This window comes from Hemiscyllium ocellatum, chromosome 36 (genome assembly GCF_020745735.1).
Source record: "Hemiscyllium ocellatum isolate sHemOce1 chromosome 36, sHemOce1.pat.X.cur, whole genome shotgun sequence".
In the NCBI taxonomy this organism is placed as follows: domain Eukaryota; kingdom Metazoa; phylum Chordata; class Chondrichthyes; order Orectolobiformes; family Hemiscylliidae; genus Hemiscyllium; species Hemiscyllium ocellatum.
This window is the reverse complement of record NC_083436.1, coordinates 27,002,569-27,027,786: the sequence shown is the minus strand read 5'-3', so window position 1 is coordinate 27,027,786 and position 25,218 is coordinate 27,002,569. Positions and strand designations below refer to the sequence as shown.

At 42.2% G+C, this 25,218-nt stretch overlaps 1 protein-coding gene across 2 annotated transcripts in view; it reads left to right on the top strand.

The window, feature by feature from the left end:
- The first annotated feature begins 8,790 nt into the window (after nt 1-8,790).
- man2b2 (mannosidase, alpha, class 2B, member 2) overlaps nt 8,791-25,218 on the top strand; it is a 67,365-nt gene continuing 50,937 nt past the window's right edge. The window contains exons 1-4 of one of the 2 annotated variants that reach the window (XM_060851586.1): nt 8,791-9,006; nt 17,718-17,864; nt 18,950-19,055; nt 19,696-19,868. In XM_060851586.1, coding sequence (XP_060707569.1) covers nt 8,854-9,006; nt 17,718-17,864; nt 18,950-19,055; nt 19,696-19,868 — 579 coding nt within the window. In that variant the 5' untranslated portion in view covers nt 8,791-8,853. The remainder of the gene's footprint in view (nt 9,007-17,717; nt 17,865-18,949; nt 19,056-19,695; nt 19,869-25,218) is intronic. The other variant, XM_060851587.1, reaches the window with a different exon arrangement.

The following is a 25,218-nucleotide window of genomic DNA, read 5'->3' as shown; positions in this document are numbered from 1 at the left end:
ACCAGAACACTCCCCGCAGCCCCTCCAATGGAGTAGATGTGTCAATCCCACATCAACCACTGCAGTGAAACTGTACATATCACTGCTTGAGTGCTAAACCTGCCATTTTTAGCACCTCCACATAAGCTCAAATTTATACCAGTCTGCAATTAGGATCAAATTGCACGATTCAACCATTTTTTCAAAGAGGCACAGCACCCATTTAGCATTTTTCTCACACTTCCATCAACATAACTGCCAGGGTATTCTGGATACCTTTGACTTTACTTGGGTTTACATCTGTTTACATCACCTTTTTCTACAATGTCTGCAGAGCAGTACATTTACAGCAGATTATATTATGTTCTTGCAAGTGCATCACTCCTTTTCATTTATATTTTTGAATTAAAGATGTGAACGTTTTCAAAAATAGTGGAAAGAACATTTTAATAAAATTCTCGAGCCATGTTCAAGCTTATTAATTATATTTTTGAAAAAAACAGGATTTTCCCCATGAGTTTAAATCATACAGACCAGAACATTTGTCGTATAATAATTGTAATTTCTGGCTTTAGACATGTCCACGGCCAACATAAATTAGTCTATGCTCTCTTGGTTTGATTAGTGCCCTTTATAATCAAGCACAACACATGGAATTTTAAAGAACCACTGTAACCTCAACCCTATTCCATTACACATGTTGCAAAGTTTGTTATATGGTTCTTGGTAGCAGGTTTGAAAATAAATCTCACAAATGATTTCCAAATATATATAGTTTTCATGGTTTGTGTAATTATGAATAAAGAGTGCCTGTTTCTTTCTAAATGAGATTGCCAGTTATAAATTGCTAAGTAGCCTTGGCAACAGATCCAAAGGTAGAAAGGCACTTATCATAACCAGTCTTAGGAGTGTAGTTGAGCATGTTAACAAGACTCAAATAGAAAGTAATATTGCTATCCTCACTTCAAAATAGCAGAATGTCATGTTTATAACTGCACCAATCACAAAGAGTGTCGTATTTGAGATGTGTGTGTGAAGCTGTAAAATAGCCTTTTAAAATTCATGTATTATGTGTGATTACAAGGCACAGCTACCAAAGCCAAACACACTGGCCCATTACCAACCTCAATGCGCAAGAAAAGTGTCATAAATAAATGAAAAGCGAATAAACCCACAGTCCAAAATCATAAGATACCTAATTGTTGTCGAACACATGAATACAAATCATGTATATAACAATTCATAGAACAATTATGGATTTGCCTAATAGCAGCTCCTCCTAATTAACATCCCTAGCTCCTGCCTGATACTGACGTGATTTGCCTTCCCCGAGTTCAGTAGCTTCCCACAAGATCCTGATTTATCCATGTTCATAGCTATCTTAATATTTAAGGGGTGATCACTGTTTCCAAAATGCCCTCCTCCTGAAAGGTCAGTCACCTGGTTAGCCTCATTAGTTAATTCGGGATCCAGGATAGCCCCTCCTCTTGTTGGACTGTCCACATACTATTGTAAGTCAACCTCTTAGATGCATTAACAATCTGAGCCTATTGTTCTAAGGGAGTTCCAGTCAATATTGGGGATGTCAAACTCACCACTATGACAACTCTGTTTTTAATGCACTTTTCCATAATTGGCTTACATATTTGTTCCTCAATGTCTTGGTGGCTGTTGGAGGACCCTATAGTATAATCCTAACACAGTAATTGCATCCATCTTATTTTTGAGCTCTACCTGTACTGCTACAGTGGATGAACCCTCCAGTATGTCCTCTCTGAGTGCAGATTGTAACATTTTCCCATTTCATATTGCAACTCCTCCACCTCTTTTACCTTCCTCTTTATCTCATCTAAAACAACATGATTCTGGAAAGTTGAGCAGCCATTCCTGTCCCTCTCTCAACAAAGTCTCTGTAATGGCCACAATATCATAGTCCCATGTACGGATTCAGGCTCTAAGTTCCTCTGCCTTACCCATCCTGCTCCTTGCATTGCAATAAACACACTTCAGCCCAACTCCATCAGATACTGACCTGACATTTGGTTTGAGTTTCCCTGATGTAAATTCTTCTGTTCTCCAGTGACAGGACATTGCATAGGATGAAAGCAGAAAAATATTGTAAACACACAGTTCCAGCTTCCTACCTTGCCCATTCAGTCTATACATTGCATCATGCATGCTGTCCAATTCCAGTTAAATACTGGATAATTACTTTGCTTCAAACAACTGTCCAGCCACTCACTGCACATCCTGCAGCTCTCTCTGGACCCATTGGATTGACTACTGACTTGTCCCTCTCTCAATCAAATCTCTGTAATATTTACATCATAGTTATATATACTCATCCAAGCTCCAAGTTCATTGGTCTTACCTGTCATACGAGGAGAAAATGAGGACTGCAGACGCTGGAGATCAGAGCTGAAAATGTGTTGCTGGAAAAGCGCAGCAGGTCAGGCAGCATCCAAAGAGCAGGAGAATCGACGTTTTGGGCATGAGCCCTTCTTCAGGAGCTCTTCTCACCTGTCATGCCCCTCACTTTAAAATCAGCACACTTCAGACTGCCAGTCCCATTGTGTCCAGTACCCTCTACCTGTTTGTTGTTGTCTTAGACGAGTCTCCAACTCGTCCTCAGTCACTGTACTTGTGGACCTACTGCTCTGGTTCCCAATTCCCCCTGCCACACTAGTTTAAACCCTCCTGAGTGGTAATAGCAAACTTGCCTGTCAGGAGATTGCAGCCAGTTCAGGTGCATCCCATTCTTATGTATATCCTACCAACTTGGGAATCCCAGTGATCCACATTTTCGGAAGCCCTGCCTCCTCCACCAGCTGTTTGGCCATTTTTTAAACCTGTACTATCATCCTATTCCTAACCTCACTGGCACGTGGCACATTCCAGTCTCTCCAAAATTCAAATATCCTTTCAGCACAACTTCGGCAACACCTTTTCTTTAATACAGATAGATTTGATAATGAAAAAATAGAATGGCACGGTAGCTCAGTGGTTAGCACTGCTGCCTCACAGCACCAGGGTCATGGGTTTGATTCATTCCTCAGGCAACATTCTGTGTGGACATTCTCCCCATGTCTGTGTGGGTTTCCTCTGGTTTCCTCCCACAGTCTAAAGATGTGCAGGTTAGATGAATTGGCCATGCTAAATTGCTCATAGTGTTAGGTGCATTAGTCAGGGGTAGATATACGCAAGGGGTCTGGGTGGGTTACTCTTCAGAGGGTCAATGTGGACTTATTGGCCTGTTTCCATACTGCAGGGAATCTAATCTAAAGCAACATTATTTTCTTCTTTGTCCTTGAAAATAATTATTGTGAACCATTCCTTTTACAGATGGATTGTTAGTGCCAAAGAGTCTCACATCTTGAAAGGAAATCTGATTGAGCTTCTTTACGTTTGAGATGGTTATTTGAGGTGTGAGTGTATATTTGTTTTGGTACACAAAGCCTGTATTCAAGAATTGATATTATCTTTGGTTGAGAAATTGGGATTGACTCTGCCTCATTGGGTGCCTTCTGAGATGTTGTATGAGACACTGGTGCATACTTTTGAAACACAGCACACAACACCATATGTTGATAGAACTATTTGTGCAAGAATTTTGTGTGGATGCCAGAACATAAGAAATATGAGCAGGTCTGGGTAGTTTAACTCTCAAGCCTGACCTACCCATCAATACAATCATGACCAATCTGATGGTGACCTTAGAACCAATTTCCTGCTTGCCCCCATAATCTTTAATTATCTTCTCGATCAAAAATCAGCCTATCTCAGCCCTGAATATATTCAGCAATAGAGCCCCTAATGCTTTTTTAGGGAAAGAATTCTAAACATTAGTGACTCTCCCAGGAAGGATTATTTTTCTTCATTTCCATCTTAAACGGGAAACCTATTATTTTGAAGTTGTGTCCTTGCTTTCAGATTGCCCCATGAGAAGAATCATTCCCTACTCTGTCAAGCGCCTCAAAGCATATAAAATTTAATTATAAAACACCCTTTTTAATTCTAATGAGTAATAAGCCTAAACTGCTCAACATTTCCACGTAAGGCAATCCCTGATCCAGGAATCAATCTACTGAACTTTCTCTGAGTGACTCTAATCGTTTATGTCTGTCTTGACCATCACTGTTTGTCATAACTACCAGATGCGCCCGTCTCATGGTCAATAGACAATTCCTTGACCAAAGATTAATATAGCCTGTGTAGCCCCTTTTTTTCACTTTGTAATGATTCAAGTTTGAGTAGATTAGTAGGCAAGCCGCGAGTCAGGCTGTTCCAGTTCAACTACAACACTTGTACTTACCTGACAATGTGGACAATTGCCCAGGTATGGCCTGTATGCAAAAAAAAGGACAAATTTGATCTTCTAATTATCACCACTTTTGTAAAGTGATGGAATTTGTCATCAACAATGCTATCACATAGCACTGGCTTAGCAATAACCTGCTTCCTGACACACAGTCTCTGCCAGAGCCAATCAGCTCCTGATCTTTTTAAAGCCTTGGTCCAAACATGAACAAAGGAGTTGAATTCCAAAGGTGAGATGAGGTAGACTGCCCTTGCCAAAAGGCCATCATTGTAAACAACTCCTTGGTTCCTGACTATCTGCATATTTGCAGGAATCCATAGTCACAAAACAGAATTCGTAACAGGTATCAAATTCTTTGCCAAAGCAAATTTAATGTTAGCTTTTATTATAAAATATAGAGTACATAAGTAAAATAGTCTTGTTACAATTATACAAGCCAATATTGAGGTCATCACTACAATACTCCACACATAAGGCTGCAAATATGATGTCTGATATTGTAGGGATATCTTTTAAATAACCATACTAAAAGAACATGTCTACTTTTTAAAAATCGGTGCATTCGAAATGTTTCAAAGCCCATTGAACTATATCACAATCTCAAATAACTAAAGAAAGATTTTTAAAATGCACCTTGCCCTGGACAACACAATGAGGCCTTCTAAATTGCAAAACAGTGCTTTATGCCCCAACAGATTTCAAAGTGGGAACCATAAAAATTGATAACAATGGCATTTGAAAGGCTGATTGTCTCAACTAAAAGACAATATGACTGATAATGCGCCTATCCACAAAGCCTGGACTATTTAACACTCATAGTCAGAAAAGATTACTCATCAGTGTGGAATAAACACTTCAACAAATGAAACTGTATAAAACTGACTACACAGCCATCTTTGTGGTAGAACTCCAAGGGAAAATCTCTGAGGAAAACATCCATAGAGGCGAGTTTTGACCAAGGAGAAGTAAGAGATCATTTACAGAAAACTAATTCTGTTGAAGCAAAGGCAGGCAGAATTTTTTTGAAACCATAGATGTAGTAAAAAATTAGAAACATTCTCCCTCCAAAAATTGCTGTTCTGGGAACACTACCTAAAATAGAAACCACTAGCTACCCTAACTGGGGGTGGTTCAGTGCTTAACACTGTTGCTTCACAGCGCCAGGGACCTGGGTTCGATTCTAGCTTCAAGTGGAAGTTTGCACATTCTCCACGTATCTGTGTGGGTTTCCTCCCACAATCTAAAGATGTGCAGGTTGGGTGAATTGGCCATGCTAAATTGCCAATAGTATTCAGGGATGTTGAGGTTAGGTGCATTAGTCAGAGATAAAGTTAAACTAATGGGGAACAGATTTGGGTGGGATACTCTTTGGATGGTTGGTTTGGGCTGAAGGGCCTGTTTCCATATTGTCAAGATTCTATACAACTATAGGAAACCATTTAAGCTTTTAGACTTGCTTCAGGGGTTGACCTCTTCACTTCAGCAACAAAGAACACAGGAAACAGGTCCCCAACAGTATGTCATATAACATAGCAACTCTTATCAGTTTGTTCTTGCTTATCTGTCATTATTTTAGTCATGGGATCTGTAATTCTTTGCTAATAATGCTATTTCTTTATCCCTGAGGAACCTTCCATAGCAACTTGTAATAAACTAACCTTAAACCTTTTAAGTAATAGCTTAACTTTTCTCTTCACTTGTGAGAGGAGGTTGGAACTGACTTCGCCTGTATTTATTGTCCATGGGAGATCATTCCTGAGATACCTGTTGAAATTCGTTGAGAAGGTAATGATGAAGTTAAACAAAGGACAGCCAATGCATGGTATTTGTTTGGATTTTCAGAAGCCCTGTGACAAAGTGAAGGCTGCTAAACAAGATAACAGCCCATGGTGTTAGGGGCAGGGTACTAATATTGATGGAGGATTGGCTGACTGGCAGAAAGCAGAGTGTGGGGATAAAGGGGTCACATGGCAGCCGGTGACTTGTGGAGTTCTGCAGGGCTCAGTGTTGGGATGACAACGAATCATGTTCTGCATTAACAATCTGAATGAAAGAACTGAGCACACTGTTGCTAAGTTTTCAGATGACACAAAGATAGGTGGCGGGACAGGTAGTATTGAGGAAGCAGGGAGACTGCAGGATGAACTGGACATGCCAGGAGAGTAGGCAAAGAATTGATGGATGGAATACAATATTGGAAAAGTGGATGGTTACACACTTTTGTTATGACACGGTGTAAACACCTCTGCTAAGTGAAACCCGACACACAGAGAAGTCCACCTCGTGCCTAATCTGTTAAATTTTGAGAGGCAAAGAATTATCCCAGAGTCACTATTTAAAGTAAAAAATAACAATTTTATTCTTTAAGTCCAACAGAGAATATTAAAACAGCTGTTTACAACTCCTTTCTCTTAAACCTATCTTTTACCTCCCACTCTACAATACTAGTCCGATAAATTCCCTCTTAAATTAACGACAAAATCAATTTCAAACCCAAGAATAGTCTTCGAATGTCAAACCTTCTCTGTAGATTCCTCCAGGTCGATTCTGGTGTTCTGCTGCACAAATTTCTTATAGACTGTTACTTTTCAGAGAGCTATTTGGCTAGCAGTCTGTTTGTTGGCACTCATTGCTGTTCTCCTCTTAACTGCGCAAAATGTCCAATTTCGTACCTCAAAATATCGGATCATTTCATTGGTTTGATGTCATCCCAAACACTAAAATTCAACTTTAATTGGATTTTGGCATCTGGGGCATAATTTAAACAGATTGGTCAAATTTGAATTTGTTTTTGTTCCATGGCAACACAGCACCAGCTATGTATATCATCCAAATGTTACATGAAATCTTTCAGTATACTATGTGCTTCTCTAGGTCCTTGTCAGCTTCTTCTCTCTCTTAAAGGTACAGTACACACCTACATCTTCATAACACCTTGGAGGAAGAATAGTGGCATAGACTGTTTTCTATACAGGGAAAGCCTTTGAAAATCTGAAGCATATAGGAATGTAAGAGTCCTAGTTCAGGATTCTCTTAAGGTTAACTTGCAGGTTCAGTTAGCTGTTTGGAAGGCAAATGCAATGTTAGCAATCATTTCAAAACAGCTAGAATACAAGAGCAGTGATGTACTGCTGAGGCTGTATAATGCCCTGGTCAGATCGTATTTGGAATATTGTGAGCGGTTTTGGGCCCTATATCTAAGGAAGAATGTGTAGGCTTTGGACGGGATGCAAAAGAGATTTACAAGAAGGGATTGTCATTTGACTTGCAGTTGAGGAGTCTCGGTCTGTATTAGAATCAAAGAAGTCTTACAGTGTGGAAGCAGGCCATTCGGCCCAACCAGTGTGTAGCGACCCTTCGCAGAGCATCCCACCCAATCCCACCCCAACCCTATCAACCTGCTTTTTCCATGGCTAATCCACCTAGCCTACACATCCCTGGACACTTAGGGGCAATTTAACGTGGCCAATCTACCTGACCTGCACATTTTTGGATTGTGGGAGGAAACCCGCACAGACACAAAGAATGTGCAGACTCCACACAGTTGCTCAAGGGTAGAATTGAACTTGGGTCCCTAGTGCTGTGAGACAGTAGTGCTAGACACTAAGCCACCCCATGTACTGGGTTATGTCTAGAAGGATGAGATGAGAATAGTGAGAGACCTGGATACAGTGAATGTTTCCACTGGTAGGAGAGACTAGGACCAAGGGCACTGTCTCAGAGTGAAGCAAGGACCCTTTAGAACTGAGGTGAGGCTAAATTTCTTCAGCCAGAGGGTAATGAATCTGAGGAACTCATTGCTGCAGAAAACTGTAGAGGACAAGCCATAATCTTTAAGACAATGATGGATAGGTTTTTGATTAGTGAGGGGATTAGGGTTATGTGAGAAAGCAGGAGAATGGGGTTGAGAAAGATATTAGGCATGACCTAATGGCAGAGTAGAATCTATGGGCAGAATGGCCTCATTCTGCTCCTACGAATTTACCACATGCAACGCTATGGGACCTAGCCTCGTCAGGTATGCAACGTGTGGGATCCAGTTATTATTCATCTGTTACCACTCTATATTTCAGCGTGGCCTCATCACCTCTAGAAGATGCAAATTTACTTCGTCATTCAGTTCATACAAGCCTCTGAGGGCACTGCCTCGTTAGAACTACTTGCTCTGTCAAAGAAAATATCTTGACATTCTGTGATGACAAATTAAATATGAATGTGCATCGTATTATAGCGTTTCAAAACTGAGTTACAATGAACACATTTGCCAAGTGCCATTCTCAGAATTAGCAGCAGGGGAAGGAGCCGTTTCGAACTGGGTATTTCTACAACCGAATACAGCAAATATTTTGATGGGGTTCACCTTCTAAAGTCACTGTGGGGTCGCCCCGGAACAGTTCCTTGACAAAGGGGTTTATTTTTAAAAGGGTGCTGGGGCCGTCAGTAATTGTTGGGAATGGGAGGTTGTCTGTTTTTATCCAGTGCGTTTGGGCTTGCCCAGTTTCCGTATTCAGCAGTAGCAGTGCCTGGAGGAGGAAGGCGGAAGGAACGCGGAGACAATGCCGGGCCTCGCTGCTCTTGTTACTGTAGCCACTTTGGGAATGTTGCAATGTCTCCGCGTTCCAGCGGCGAGCTCCGGGAAAGCGGGCGGCATCCAGGCATTTGTGATCGCCCACAGCCATATGGACGTCGGCTGGGTTTACACCGTCCAGGTATGCCCGGGGGACTAGGGGGAGCTGGGGAAGCAGCGGTGGCGTTCCCCAGCGAGATCAGCCACAATTGCTCACTCTCCAGCTGAGACACACCGCAAGTCTTAATTCAAACCCACAATCCTCAGCTCCCGATCCTGGACCTCCATCCCTAACAATCATAGAGTTCTAAAACAAAACCAGAAACTGCTGGAAAACCCCAGCAGAGATGTTGCCAGACCTTACTCCATTTACCCTTCTGCAGAACTGATTGGAGTTAGGAAAAGGTGAGCATATACGGTGGAGAAGGGGTTGAGGACAGGACAGGTGGAGACCATCCCAGAGAGGGAGGAACACTTGGGTAGACAGTGGAGTGGCTAAAAGTCAGTCTGGGAGAATCAATAGTTGCTAATGGCAACCTAGTTAAAAATCACACAACTCCAGGTTATAGTCCAACAGGTTCATTTGGAAGCACTAGCTTTTGGAGCACTGCTCCTTCGTCAGGTGACAACCGATTAGTGGCTGACAGTAGGTTGTTTGTGGTAGCAGCCCATGCAATGACAAGGCCTAGTGTGTGTGTGGGCTGGGGAGGGACTGAGAAGGTGCTCAAATCCTGAAATTATTGAAATTGACATTGAGTCCAAAAGGTTGCAGGGTTCCCAAGCCCAGAAAATGAGATGTTGTTCTTCCAGCTTGTGCTGAGATTTGCTGGGGCACTGCAGCAAGACTGAGATAGAGATGTTGGCCAGGGAATATGGTGCAGTTATTGAAGAGGCAAGAAACTGGAAGCTCAGAGTCATTTTAGTGGAACCCGTCCCCATCCACCACCACCCCTCCTCTGCCTGGCCAAGAATATATACGTCCAAGCAAAAGTCACAACATTTCAAATCAGGAATTTTATTCTCCTGCTGGAAGAGAGGGAGTCAGGTTGGGGTGGTTGCAAGAGACAGGCAGGAGCCAAGGCGTTTCTAAGCCCTGTCAAAAAAGAAACAAAAATATTTGAACTGATCGCAATTTATACGTTCACAGGATGTCATACAGCACTTTACAACAGTGGGTACTGTTGGAATGTGAAGGTATATATTGGCACAGCAAGCTCCCCCAAACAATGTGAAATGACCAGATAATCTATTTTCATGTTGTTGATTGAGGGGTGCTTTTTTGACAGGACACTGGGGTCGCCTCTTTTGCTGCAGCTCATAATAGTGCCTGGAGTCATTTGCATCCATCAGAGCAGGCAGAGACTGCAGCTTAAAACTGATGGGCAATGCAGGAACCGCTCAGTACTGCACACTGTGCTGTCCACTTGGGGTTTTGAGTTCAAGCCCTAGAATAAGAGTTGAACCGAGAACCTTGTGACTCAGTCAAGACTGCTACCAACTGAACAAGTTAAAACATTGCGTGATTCATTGCTTTTTAAACATTAAACTGACTGAGCTTCATATTCCTCAACTAAGATATGGCAAGTTAATTGCATAGAGTTTTGCAGCATCTGCAAAATCCAGTTCAAAAGCTTAAGTTGCTTCATGAAGTTTAGCTGAAATAATACAGACAAATAATTGTTTACTTTTACTTAATTCGTTTTCTTAATTAGGGTTTTCTTTAAATTAAAAACTAAGTTACCTTTTTTTGTAATAAAATGTATGTTTGTTGCTGAAGCAGCACAGATATTTAGTTGCTGTCACTGTCCTGTTCGACAGAGCTGAAAACACCAGTTAAACTGTGCAACTGGTAATGAATACGCAGACTTTCAGACCTAATAATTTAGTGGCCAGGCTGGATAAAGTTACAGTGAGCCTAAGAAATTAAGTGGATGGAGGACTATATTTCCGCTCTGAAGTAACTGCACAGAGGCTGGTATCCCACCACCAAGCCAGCCTTTACACATACACAGTACTGGACACTTTCTGAAAGATCATAATGAATGGTGGTGCTGACTCGAAGGGCAAAATGGCCTACTCCTGCACCTATTGTCTATAGCCAGCTCTCAGAGTGAGCAGAACCTCTGACATTCCTGATTATCTTTTTTCTAATTATTTGACCCAGCTCTCAGAGTGAACAGGACGTCTGACACTCCTTTCTATTCTTTTTTTTTCTATTTTTTTCTTTTTTCCTTCTTTCCCCCCCACACTACTGCCTGACAGTGGTAGTGCTTTTTTTGATTTCCTGTTTTTTTAAAATACCCCACACTACCGCCTAACTGCGGTAGTGCTTATATTTTCCCCCAGCACCCATATTGTGTGTGTGCAGGTGTGAGACCCAGTGAAAGTCAGAAGGTGCACAAATTCTTATTCACTTTCTGCCACCAAGAAGAAAGGAAACACCCATGTGGCCAGTGACAAGTAATGCCCTTCACATCCAAGGGCAATGCTGCGTGATCAAACAGTGAAGAGGAGGGCAGGGATTAAATCAAAATAGAAATGGAGGGAGACATAATGCACTCCACTCCCTGTGGTGCCCACCTCTCACTGAAGATCTCTAGGATGTTGGTTGAACATTGCATGCTCCTTGGCCAGGCCCAGCAGCAGACCCACAAGGAGGTCCTCAGATCTACCCCCCCCCACTGGGTGCCCAAAGATCAGGAGCTTGGGACTGAAGTGCAACCAAAATCAGAGAAGGTTTTTAAGAAAATCAAAAAGGGAGTGCAATTGCCCACACCCAATATACACGTGGTCCACGGACTCCACAGTACCACAGAACAGCAGTTAGGCTGGTAGTCCGTGAACCACCGCAGTCTGTAGTTGCAGGTGACCGCTGTGTGCAGCACCCTCCACCCCAGATCCCCAAGAGAAAGGGGGAGGACTCCCGCGTAGAGAGCTCTCCACCTCGGATTGCCACCGCCTGGTGGCAAATGGGCACGCCAAGGCGTGTCTGGGCGGTGGATGAGGGAGAAGAGGTGGGCGGTGTGCAGCAGCAGTCTGTACAGGGCCCACCGTTTTATGTCCCTAAAAGGGGAAAAGCTAAAACTCCGGAAGTGGCTCAGGTTGTGGGGCACAGGCTCCCATGGGAAGTATGGGGACACTCCTGATTTTTTAAAATTTTTTTCCCAAGTGGTTAGTGACAAGCAGTGCCCTTCACATCAAAAGACACTTTATCTGTCAGCCAGGGCTCTCTGACTGGACCAGATTAACAGCCCTAATCGGAGAACTCATATTCAATGATGTCCATCTGGCTGACCTTGTTACAATTACTACAAACTTCACAACTCCACATTTCACTCAGATTGTCTTTGCATGTGGTGCAGATATCATGGCTGGAGCAGACGACCTAACCCCCATCCCTAGCAGCTAAAATTTGTTATGACACAATTTTCTTTTCCTTGGTCTGCATTTAGAGGGTAGATTACATCAGCAACTTCTAAAACAAACTGTTGGAGCAAGAGAATTGGAGTATGGTATAAGAATTTGGACATCTTTGTACATTTTTATTGGGCTTTGGTAAAATAGAAACTAGAGTACTGTGTGTAGTTTTGGTTTCCATATTTAAAGAAAGTATTCTTGCATTGTAGTAGGCATAACAAAGTTAATTAGATTGGTTCCTGGAATAAAAGACTGAGTAATTTGAGCCTATATTCTGTTGAGTTTAGAAAAATGAGAGGGTATCCCATTGAAACGTATGCAACTGTAAATTAGCTTGACAGAGACTGAGGTGCTATTTCCCCTTGCTCGGTCGTCTTGCTAGAATATGAGGGCACAATCTCAGGTTATGCTGTTGGTCATTTAGGACTGAAATAAAAAAAATTCTTCAATCAGAAACTTGTGAATCTTTGGAATTTGGTAAAATACAATACAATGGAGAACCAAAACAGGCCCTTCGGCCCACCAAGCCTGTGCCGCTTCTTAATCTTAATTTCGATCCACTACTTATTGCCCATACATGGTTTCCATCAGTCTGTTCACCTCGCTTTCATGAGTTTATCAAGATACACTTTAAATGTTGCTGATGTACCTGCTTCCACCACTTCCACTGGCAGTGTGTTCCACTGTGTAAACATTTCCCCTGCACTTCTTCCCCTCTCACCTTGAAACTATGCCCTCTTGTAGTTGACCGTTCCACCCTGGGAAAAAGCCTCTGACTATTCACCCTATGTGGGCCTCTCATTATTTTGTAGACCTCTATCAGGTTGCCTGTCGGCCAAGTTCCATGCTTCTGCTCCTCTGTCTTACTCAGTAATGTAAACTTCTTCCATTCCTCCACCAAAATATGTACAATTTTGACATTAAAGGAGTAGTTTGCCTTTGTTTGTAGTGTTTTATCAGTTACGTGCGCAGGGATGAGGAGCATGGACCATTGAATCCAATGAGGAGAAAGTGAGGATTGCTGATGCTGGAGATCAGAGTCAAAAAGTGTGAGGCTGGAAAAGCACAGTCAGTCAGGCAGAATCCGAGCATAAGCTCTTCATCAGTGAATCCAATGAGGCAACTAAGGGCTTTTAAGTGAGGTCAATGAAGGTTTGAAGTTGAAATAGCAGAAATTCAATAACTTCACCATTGCTTAGTTTAGCTGTGAAGAAGGACACAGAGCAACCTAGATTAAGAAGAATTGAAAGAGGGGCAATATCAACATGGTGAGAATAGATCTGACTTGGTAAATTGGAATGAAAGATTCGTAGGTGAAATTGTCACAGAACCATGGGTGTCTTTAAAGAGGAAATGGTTAAGGTACACTCAAGGTGCATCCCCACAGGGGGAAAGGGAGGCTAACCAAAGCCAGAGCTCCCTGGGTAACCGAGTAGATGGTAAATGAGATGAACCAGAAAGTGCTGCATGTGACAGATGTCAGGTTGATAATAAAAAACAGGCTGAATATAGAAAGATACCATCTGCCTTCTCAGGTGGACACAAAAGATCCGATGGCACTACTTAAAAGGGGAGCAGGTTAATTATTCCCAGTGTTCTGTCCAATAGTTATTCTTCAATCAACATCACAGAAAACATGCAATCTGCTTATTTTCAGCTGTACATGCTGTACATGATTTGGCTGTCGTGTTTACTGATGACCACAGTGATTGCACTTCAGAAGTACTAACTTGGTTACAAAGCACTTCGAAATACCCACCTGTCCTGAAAGTCTTTGAATAAATGCAAGTCTTTCTTTTCATAGAATCCCTGCATCGTGGAAAGAGGCCATTCAGCCCAACAAGTCCACACTGACTCTCCAGAGAGCATCCCAGTCATATTTAACCCCCTCCCTCACCCTATAATCCTGAATTTTTCCATGACTAATCCACCTAATACACATCCATGGACACTCTCGTCAATTTAACACGGTCAATATACCTAACCTGCACATTTTTGGATTGTGGAGGAAACCCACACAGACGTGGAGAGAATGTGCAAACTCCACAATTTCCCTTCCCACATTGTTAAAGATGCCCTCTAATGCATCTCGTCCACATCCTGCACCTCCGCCCTCAGACCCCACCCCTCCAACTGTAACAAGGACAGAACCCCCCCAATGCTCACCTTTCACCCTACCTACCAATCTTCGCATAAACCAAACATCCGCCGACATTTGCGCCATCTCCAAACGGACCCCACTACCAGGGATATATTTCCCTCCCCACCCCTTTCCACCTTCCGCAAAGATTGTTCCCTCTGTGACTATCTGGTCAGATCCATGCCCCCAACAACCCACCCTCCCATCCTGGCACCCTCCCCTACCACGGCAGGAACTGTAAAACCTATGCCCACACCTCCTCCCTCACCTCCATCCAAGGCCCTAAAGGAGCTTTCCACATCCATCAAAGTTTTACCTGCACATCCACCAATATCATTTATTGTATCTGTTGCTCCCGATGTGGTCTCCTCTACTTTAGAGCACTTTAGGGAACATCTCTGGGACACCAATCAACCACACCGCCTGTGGCCCAACATTTCAACTCCCCCTCCCACTCTGCCGAGGACATGGAGGTCCGGGGCCTCCTTCACCACCGCTCCCTCACCACCAGACGCCTGGAGGAAGAACGCCCCATCTTCCGCCTCGGAACACTTCAACCCCAGGGCATCAATGTGGACTTCAGCAGTTTCCTCATTCCCCCCCACCCCACCTCCCCCCAGTTCCAAACTTCCAGCTCAGCACTGTCCCCATGACTTGTCCTACCTGCCTATCTCCTTTTCCACCTATCCACTCCACCCTCTCCTCCCTGACCTATCACCTTCATCCCCACACCCACTCACCTATTGTACTCTATGCTATTTTCTCCCACCCCCACCCTCCTCTCATTTATCTCTCCACCCTTCAGGCACTCTGCCTGTATTCCTGAAGAAGGGCTTTTGCCCAAAACGTCGATTTTCCTGCTCCTCGGATGCTGCCTGAACTGCTGTGCTTTTCCAGCACCACTAATCCAGAATCTGGTTTCCAGCATCTGAAGTAATTGTTTTCACCTACATCTATCTAACCTTATATTTCTCACCCACTCTGGTAATTCGGAGTGGGGCCATTCGGTGCAGCCATTTTGGCGCGGCAGGTTTGGCGCAACCCGTTTTGGCGCAGACCCATTTCGGCGCAGAACTGTTTTGTAGTTCTTCAGTAGTTTGTAGTTATTATTAAAATAAAATATAACCCATTAAAATGCCATCAACAATTTTGTTGTCAAAACGTGGAAAGGAAATATGCTCATACGACAGCTGTATTTACATATGTTATTTGGAAATTTATTGACAGCTTACGAAAAGTTCAGAGAGGAAGGGACATTTACTATGAGCATCTCGTAGAAGGGCACAATATTCCGTTGAAATTAAAGAAATTCAGGGAAGCAGATGCTAGAATACAAACACTCGTAAGAAGATTTAGTAAGAGAAATGACGTTGAGTATTTACGAGTGATTGCCCATAATTTTGAATAAACGTCATATTTTAGATTTTTCGTATGTACCTTATTTCTTTTATTTTTATTTTCTTTTTAACATTTTTACTAAAGAGGATAAACATTATTTTCTTTTTATTGCTTTCATCAATGCTTTTAACTAAGCCTGAAAAGGAATAAATATGAACTGTGCCGAAACAGTTCTGCGCCTAAATGGGTTTGCTCCAAACTGGCTGTGCCAAATTGCTCATGCCAAAATGGCTGCGCCGAATGGTCCTACACCCAGTAATTATCTATTTTTCCCTACAATAGATCCATGCTATTTATTCCAACCACTCCACGTTCCATATTTTTACCAATCTTTTGATAAAGAATTTTTCCCTGAATTCTTTATTGGATTTATTTGTGACTGTCTCTATGTATGGCCCTGAGTTTTGGACTCTCTTTTAAGTAGCAATACATTCTACATTATCTGCCCTATCAAATTAATTCATAATTTTGAAGATCTCCATCAGGTTGCCTGTGTCTCTGCTTTGACACATTTTTATAGTTTGTGAATTCTTTTTCATTACAAGCACTGCACCTGCAACATGCAGGTAAAAGTAAAACAGTTCCTGTGAAATACCTTTAGATATGTACTGATAAAAAGTAATAATCAAACACAATATCCTTGACATGAATCCACAGTCAGCTGAAAGTCCTGCAGTTTGTCAAGTGTTTAAGCACATTGAATTTATGATCTTTTAATTTACAGATAATATATACATTCTGCTAAATACTGGATAGTTATCAATGGCTCTTTAAACTAAGGTTGTTGATCTTAAATCAGTGTTCTCGAAAATCTACATGAAATGACCACATGAAATAATGATTTTAAATTCAATTTTCATTTTTTCAAAACATTACATTGACTAGACTTTGTGCTTTTCATTTGACCTACTCTTTCTTCACTCTAAGATGCATATAACCAACTTGCCCTGCAAATTTCAATTCTGTGGTTAACTTTAGACAGCTTGATATGCCAGCACGAACATCTTCTGTTGTGAGGGCAAAATTCACAAGGCTTAAAATAAACCTTTTTTCAATGTCAATTCTGTTTTTGTCCTGTTCTGCAATCTTGCAGAGAACTGTATATAATGAGTCTGACCAGATGCAAAAGCTGATGTGATTGTGAAGTACATGAAATATGCCAGATTTGTGTTTGAAATTGGAATGATAACTAATCGTTTATTCAACTTTGTTTTAAAAATGTTAAATCATTAACCGCACAAACCCAGTTTAATGAAAAGGTTCATTTTGCAGAAGAGAATGCAACTTGGTAACATAGCTCATTTATATGACATTAATGTGAAAATGTCTACCGGTGTGTGTGCTAGCCCCTATTTCCTTTCTCAGTTCTGGATTATTGCCAGGCCATCTTTTATCTATAATTGTTTATGTTTGTGGCGGTTGGACACTATGGCAGATTCTGGTGACTTTAAATCTAAAGTACAGAAGCTGAGATTGCTGGATGCCAACAAGACAAAACAGGCTCACAATGAGTCATCTGATTTTCACCTGTTCAACTTTCTTTGAAGTTCACAAGTGATAAATTGAAACTCTTTTTAGAGACTCATTTCTTGATCTTACTATCACATTTACTTCGTTTGAATATAAAAATCAAGACAATATTTTCTGAGCCCTTGGAATACAGAAGTTGCTGCAGTAAAAAATCTGCTGCTAATTTGCAGTGAACCTATTTTGCCTTGCAGAAGATAGATCTATTCAACAGCCAGTGTCTCAGGTTTGTGCTGAATTACTTATTATTGCTGGGACTATTGTCAAGACCTTACAAATGGTGATTGTTATTGCTGGTAGAGGGAGCTGTGTATAAATCTGAGAAAGTTATAACCTAAACCTTTAACTAATTTTGTTATCTAATGATAAAGGAGAGCATGCATGCATATGCGGCCAATGTTTATACGACCGTGGTAGAAGAATTGGTAAAAGGGACACAGCACAAGTTTATTGTGGTGGAACAGGAATTCTTCCGGCTCTGGTGGGACAAGGTGGCCACTGATGCACAGAAAGAGCAGGTAATAAGAAAAACAATGTACAGTGGTATTTTTATATTCTGTTAGACTGATTGTTGAACCTTATAACCACTAAACAGGCTTTTGTAGGCTTAGGCATTGGATGCAGTAATTTTTGAAGGGGAACTGTGTAAGTATCTGAAGAGGAGGAAGTTACAGCTCAATGTTGCAAACAAAGGGAAGTGAGACTAAAAGGGTAGCAGAATACAGCTGATGCTGAAGATCTGAAATAAGAACAGAAAATGTTAGAGAAACTCAGCATCTGAGAAGAGAGACCTCAGTTAAAATTCTGAGTCCAATTTTTGTTTTAATCGGTTATGGGGCATGGATGTTGCTGGCTGGCCCTTAAGTTGTTGTTAAAAAGGTGCCTTCTATTGGTCCACTGGCATACATTATGGTTTCTTGGTTGATTTTCTGAAGATGATAGTCAGATCACCTTTGCAGTTCACTCAAATAAAAGCAGTAATAAATATAACTTTGTTTATATTCTATTTTCTACTCTCTGAGCATCCAAGAGCTGCTCATGGGAGGGGAGGCAGGAAGCTTTCAAATCTTCATCAGCACCAACAGCCAGACTGTTTCTCACAGAAAATATAGTTCAAAATCCATTTCCAAATCTAGTCCATCCCTGACAGACTAACTGTCTCCTCCAGTTGCCGTTCAACATTTACCATCTGCTTGAGCATAAGGTCTTTTCCAGACTAATGGAACCAATTCCTAGGTACTGACCTCGGTCATAGCTAACTTCTGCTATCTGTTAATGCGTTGTGTTCTTTCCCAATGATGAGCCATCTGCAGAACCTTTTGATCAGAAGCCAATCTGCAATTAACTTCCAGGCTTGGCCTCATGAATAAACATGAGATTCTTTACTTTTTTTCTTTTTAACACAAGCTGTTACTCACAGTCCAAAAGTCATCTTTAGCTCTTAGTTCCCATTCCACAGCTCCAAACCAGAATTAATAAAAGAATAAAATAAATAATGAAAAATCAGCAAAGGCTTGAACAATTCCATTTAAAGCATGTCGATTATAAAAACTGTGCCCTTCCAGCAGGAACAAACCACATTTACAATGAGTGTTAATTTCAGGTCCATAAGTTGCTGGATGAAGGACGTTTGGAGTTTGTCATTGGAGGTCAGGTGATGCATGACGAAGCAGTAACAGAACTCAGCTCACAGATCTTACAGCTCACAGGTTAGTTGCGCACCCCCCCCCCACGTTAATTCAAACAACAACGTTGAGCTGTTTGACAACATGTCGCTTTATGTTCCCAGTTGTGTGTAAAACCAACTTTACTTTTTAACACCTTCAGTGCTGAATGTCATTTCTCGCCTTCACAGCGTAGGTTTGCATTCTTTCCTAAAGGGCAGTAGATAACTTCTTCAACTGCGATTGAAGAAATACGCAACACATTAAAAGTTGCAACTTTATTTCGATAAGCACAGTTCCTGCATGTCAGTCATTCCAGAACATTAGTTGAAGGTGTCTCTCAGCACGTCCTTTTAGCTCTGGTGAAGTGTGTGCACCCAAAGTGTCACAAGAATGGCGTCTTCTTTTGAACTTGCTGACTGACAGGCCTGCTGCATTCTTTACAGAAATTGCTGTTACTGCACGGCATCATTATCTTTTCGAGTCTTATTTATCAGAGATATTAAGTGTTTTACATTTAATCTTTAAAGTACGATGGTGTTACTCACATATTCAGTTGCATTAATGATATTTCCAATGGCATTCGTCTCCCATTAATATGTACAGATCTTTATATGTAATGCTCTTAAGTTGTTTTCATTCCCATGACATTGAGGCATTTATGAAGGTCGCTCTGTCTTTGCAGAAGGACATGGTTTCCTGTATGAAACATTTGGAACAAGACCTCAGTTTTCATGGCATGTGGATCCCTTTGGTGCCTCAGCCACCACCCCAACAGTGTTTGCTTTGGCCGGATTTAATGCTCATCTCATCTCTCGGATTGACTATGATGAAAAGGACATGATGCAGAAAAACAAGGTGAACAGAAAAGTGGGGGAAGCTTTGGGATGATCTCACTATTAAAGTCATTCAAATCCAGACCTGTCTGTATTTTTGTGCATGTATGGTCTAGTGTAATAGGTTCAGTCTTCCAGTGAGGTACAAGGCTCTATCAAATGTAATAATAGAGTTTCAAAATTATAAATCCTGTCACAGAGATGGTTGGAAGGACTATCTGTGTTTTAATCAGTCACTGATCGCAGTTACACAGGATGAAGCTTAATTTGAGTGGTGAGGCAAAATGATTGCTCGTGAATCACACGTCCTGTTGTTGAAATGTCAAACTGCTGATGAATCATTGCCACACGTTTTATGACTGTGTCCAATTTAGGCTTTCTGGTATTGTAAGGTTATTTGAACTACCATATTTTTTTAATGACACAATGTTAGAGTGAGTGGGAAACTTTATCCTCAAAATGAAATGCAATCAGAAATGTTGGTAGTTCCCGCTCACTTTTATCCCTGTATCACAACTCAGTTGGGATCTGAAGTGTTTTGCTGAATAATCTTGCAGACTTGTGACACAGAGAGAGACACAGGATGAGTTAAATGGCATTCCCTGAGATTTTTCGTTGAGGTATTTAGATCATTGATAGTCACAGGTGAGGTGGGGATTGGAGGAGTGGAGGTTGGCTAACATGGTGCCATTATTTAAAAAAAGGTGGTAAAGAAAAACCAGGTCACTAGAGACCAGTGAGCCTTTCATCGGTGGTGAGCATGTCATTGGAGGGAATCCTGGGGGACAGGATTTACATGTATTGGGAAAGGCAAGGACTGATTAGGGATAGTCAGCATGGCTTTGTGCATGGAAAATCATCTCTCACAAATTTGTTTGAGTTTTTTGAAGAAGTAACCAAGAGGATTGATGAGGTCAGAGTGGTGGGTGTGATCTACATGGACTTCAGTAAGTCATTCAACATGATTCCTCATGGAGATCATGTGGAATACAGGGAGAACTAACCATTTGGATACACAACTGGCTCGAACGTAGAAGACAGCGGGTGGTGGTGAAGGATTGCTTTTCAGACTGGAGGCCTGTGACCAGTGGAGTGCCACAAGGATCAGTGCTGGGTCCACTGCTTTTCATCATTTATGTAAATGATTTGAATGTGAATATAGGAGGTATAGTTAGTAAGTTTGTAGGTGACACCAAAATGGAGGTGTAGTGGACAGTGAAGAAGGTTACCTCAGAGCACAACGGGATCTTGAACAGATGGGCCAATGGACCAAGGTGTGGCAGATGGTGATAATTTAGATAAATGCTGCATTTTGGAAAACTAAATCTTAGCAGGACTTATACATTTAATGGTAAGGTCCTGGGGAGTGTTGCTGAACAAAGCAACCTTGGAGCGCAGGTTCATAGTTCCTTGAAAATGGAGTCTCAGGTGGATAGGATAGTATGGTTTCCCTTATTGGTCAGAGTATTCAGTACAGGAGTTGGGAGGAGGTCATGTTGCGGCTATACAGGACATGGGTTCGGCCACTTTTAGAATATTGCGTGCAATTCTGGTCTCCTTCCTATCGGAAAGATGTTGTGAAACTTGGAAGGGTTCAGGAAAGATTTGCAAGGATGTTGCCAGGGTTGGAGAATTTGAGCTATAGGGAGAGGCTGAATAGGCTGGGGCTGTTTTCCCTGGAGCGTCGGAGGCTGAGGGACGACCTTATGGAGGTTTATAAAATCATGAGGGGCATGGATAGGATAAATAGACAAAATCTTTTCCCTGGGGTGAGGCAGTCCAGAATTAGAGGCATAGGTTTGGGATGAGAGGAAAAAGATTTAAAAGGTACCCGAGGGACGATATTTTCATGCAAAGGGTGGTACGTGTATGGAACGAGCCGCCAGAAGAAGTGGTGGAGGCTGGTACAATTACAACATTTAAAAGACTTTTGGATGGGTACGTGATTAGGAAGGGTTTAGAGGGATATGGGCCAAGTACTGGCAAATGGGACTAGATTAATTTAGGATATCTGGTCGGCATGGACGAGTTGAACTGAAGGGTCTGTTTCAGCGCTGTACATTTCTATGACTCTGTAACCCACTCAGCGTGTCCTGCAACAGACTTTTTAAAAAAATAATTCATGGGATGATGGCATTGCTGACGAGACCAGTATTTATTGCCCATTCCTAGATGCTCAGAGGACATATAACAGTCAACCACTGGGTCTGGAGTCACCTGTAGGCCAGACCCAGTGAGGATGGCAGTTTCCTTCCCTTAAGGACATTAGTGAACCAGATGGGATTTTCCAACAATCAATAATGGTTTCATGGTCCTAATTCCAGATATTTATTCAATTTAGGCTCCACCATCTGCTGTGGCAGGATTCGAACCCAGCTCCCAAGAACGTTTCCTGGGTCTTTGGATTAACAGTCCAGCAATAAAATACTAGACCATTGCCTCCCTTATACCTAACTACATAAGTTGTTTCCTGAGTATTAATGGTTAAGGGTCCTGTTTATAAATGTACTGTCTTGTTTCTTAAGGGTCTTCCTGTTGGATGTGAGCAGACCTCCCACTACCTGAAAGGCAGAGGTTTGCAGCTTTTTTGACTTTATAACTCAAGAATTCCAAATCTTGCGGTCTATGGATTATCAAGCCTAGATATTTGACTGGAATGCATGATGGGACACTGTGGAAGGCCTAATCCACAGATCCATGTTTGAATTGCTCTGCATGTTTTGACTTCTGATGGGAAATTCCCCAGCTCACTGTGTCTCTCTTGAGTTAAAGTCGGAGACTTTAATGCGATTACCTGAATTGTTACCCAGTTAATGTTAAGCAGGTTACGACCTACCAATCCCCTCACACTGAACCACTTTCCCCATCCCCATCACACGACTAACCACTCAACCTGACCACAACTCCCCATACCCAGTGCCACCTCGCACACTGTCCCCACATACTTATCCTGCCGTAGCCATCTACTCACTCATCCACTCACTAGCATGCAGAGACTGGACCTGTAATCACCATCCATTGCAGATAGTGCTTTAACAATGGTGGTGTTCCCAGTCCCCCTGGCTCCACTACAATCTGCCGGGAAGTCTAGCTGCATGTATCTGTCACAGTCAGGTTCACAAAGGCACTGAGGGGTCTAATCAGGAGTATTTAAAAGCGCAGCCACTGCACAGAAAACCTGGGCCTTGGAATTCTCTACAAGTCATCAGAGCTTGCTGGAGGTCTCTGCACCTTCTTCCTCTTTCATCTCCCTCATTAAAACAGAAAAATCGATGCATCACCCTGAAACTGCACCCAGGTTCTGAATTGACTCACTGCATTTATTTGCTTGAATAAATCAAGGGGAGCACATGCAGAACGAGTTGTTTAATGACATCAATAAATTGTAAAGCTACACCGAGCCCAAGTAATATAGAGAACCCTTTCTGCTGCTCCTGTTTAAATATCTGCAGCACAGGCTATTAATACAAAAGCAAAGATCTGAAATTTAAAAACAAGAAAATGCTGGAAATAATCAGCAGATCAGGCAATATCTGTGCCAAGTGTGATGCGAACTCTTCCTTTCTACATAGATAGTGCAGAGCTTTTCCAGGAGTTTCAATTTCAGTTCAGGAGCCTGTTTGGTTTCTGAATTCCTGAATTGAGGTTCACCTGCCCGTGGACGGCACACCTGCTTTTGTTTCTGTTCAGTCTTTATGGAGATTGCAGAAAATCTCCATGGAAAAGGTTGATGCCACAGGCTAAAGTGTTCAACAATTCAACAACTATTTTTTAGATAGATTCCCTACAGTGTGGAAACAGTCCCTTTGGCCCAACCAGTCCACACCTGACCCTCCAAAGAGTAACCCACCCAGGACCATTTCCCCTCTGACTAATGCACCTATCACTTTGGGCAATTTAACGTGGCCAATTCACCTGACTTGCACATCTTTGGACTGTGGGAGGAAGAAACCCACGCAGATGTTGGGAGAATGTGCAAGCTCCACACAGACAGTCGCCCGAGGCTGGAATTGAACCTGGGACCCTGGTGCTGTGAGGCAGCAGTGCTAACCACTGAGCCACTGTGCTGCCCCTATTACATGGGACCCCAGCAGGGGCATATCATTGTGAGTTTCTTCATAATTCACAAAAAGAATTTGGCAATGTTGGTACCAGTCTTGCCGCTGGGTTGTGAGGTTGTAAGTTCCTCACCTTAGGAACTTGAGGGCAAAGTCTTGGGTTATAAAGTCAAAATCTGCAATGGATGGAGATTGCAGGTCCAGTCTCTGCATGCTAGTGAGTGGATGAGTGAGTAGATGGCTACAGCAGGATAAGTATGTGGGGACAGTGTGCGAGGTGGCACTGAGTATGGGGAGTTGTTGTCAGGTTGACCGGTTAGTCATGTGATGGGGATGGGGAAAGTGGTTCAGTGTGAGGGGATTGGTAGGTCGTAACCTGCTTAACATTAACTGGGTAACAATTCAGGTAATCAATTAAAGTCTCCGACTTTAACTCAAGAGAGACACAGTGAGCTGGGGAATTTCCCATTACAAGTCAAAACATGCAGAGCAATTCAAACATGGATCTGTGGATTAGGCCTTCCACAGTGTCCCATCATGCATTCCAGTCAAATATCTAGGCTTGATAATCCATAGACCGCAAGATTTGGATGTCTTGGGTTATAAAGTCAAAAAAGCTGCAAACCTCTGCCTTTCAGGTAGTGGGAGGTCTGCTCACATCCAACAGGAAGACCCTTAAGAAACAAGACAGTACATTTATAAACAATACCTTTTACCATTAATACTCCTTCACTGTAATGTTGAGACAGAATTGGCCATCCTTTAGCTAAGGAATCTAACTGAGGCCCCTCCTGCCCTCTCAAGTGAGTGTAAAAGGTCCCACGAGTTATTTCAAAGATGAGCAGGAAATTCTCTCGGGTGTCTTGGGCAATATTTCCTCCTCAAATAGTGCCACTCGATTTGCTTATCATCATCACATTGTCTGCGGGAAGTTCCTGTGTGCAAGTTGATTGATGGGTTTCTTGCTACAGGGGCAACACATCAAAAATGCCTCATTGGCCGTAAAATGTTCTAAGAGATTGAAAATTGCAATGTAGATGCGAGGCTTTAGTTATTTGTCTACTGTGGTTCATAACTTTTTTAAACCAGCTGTTTGGGATAACATTCCAAAGTTCCTTTTTTTGTGTGTGAAAATGGGGGAAACATCAGTAGCTTCTTGTCTTGGTGATTCCATCCATCCTGATGTGTTGCCAGGAGAAAGAAAATTTACTTAACCTTTCCCTGTTACTCCCCCCTGTTAAGCTGCTGATCTAAATTGTGCTGAGGGGCGATATCATGTGGATGGTGGAGGTGAGTGGCACTTTGAAAGGAGGA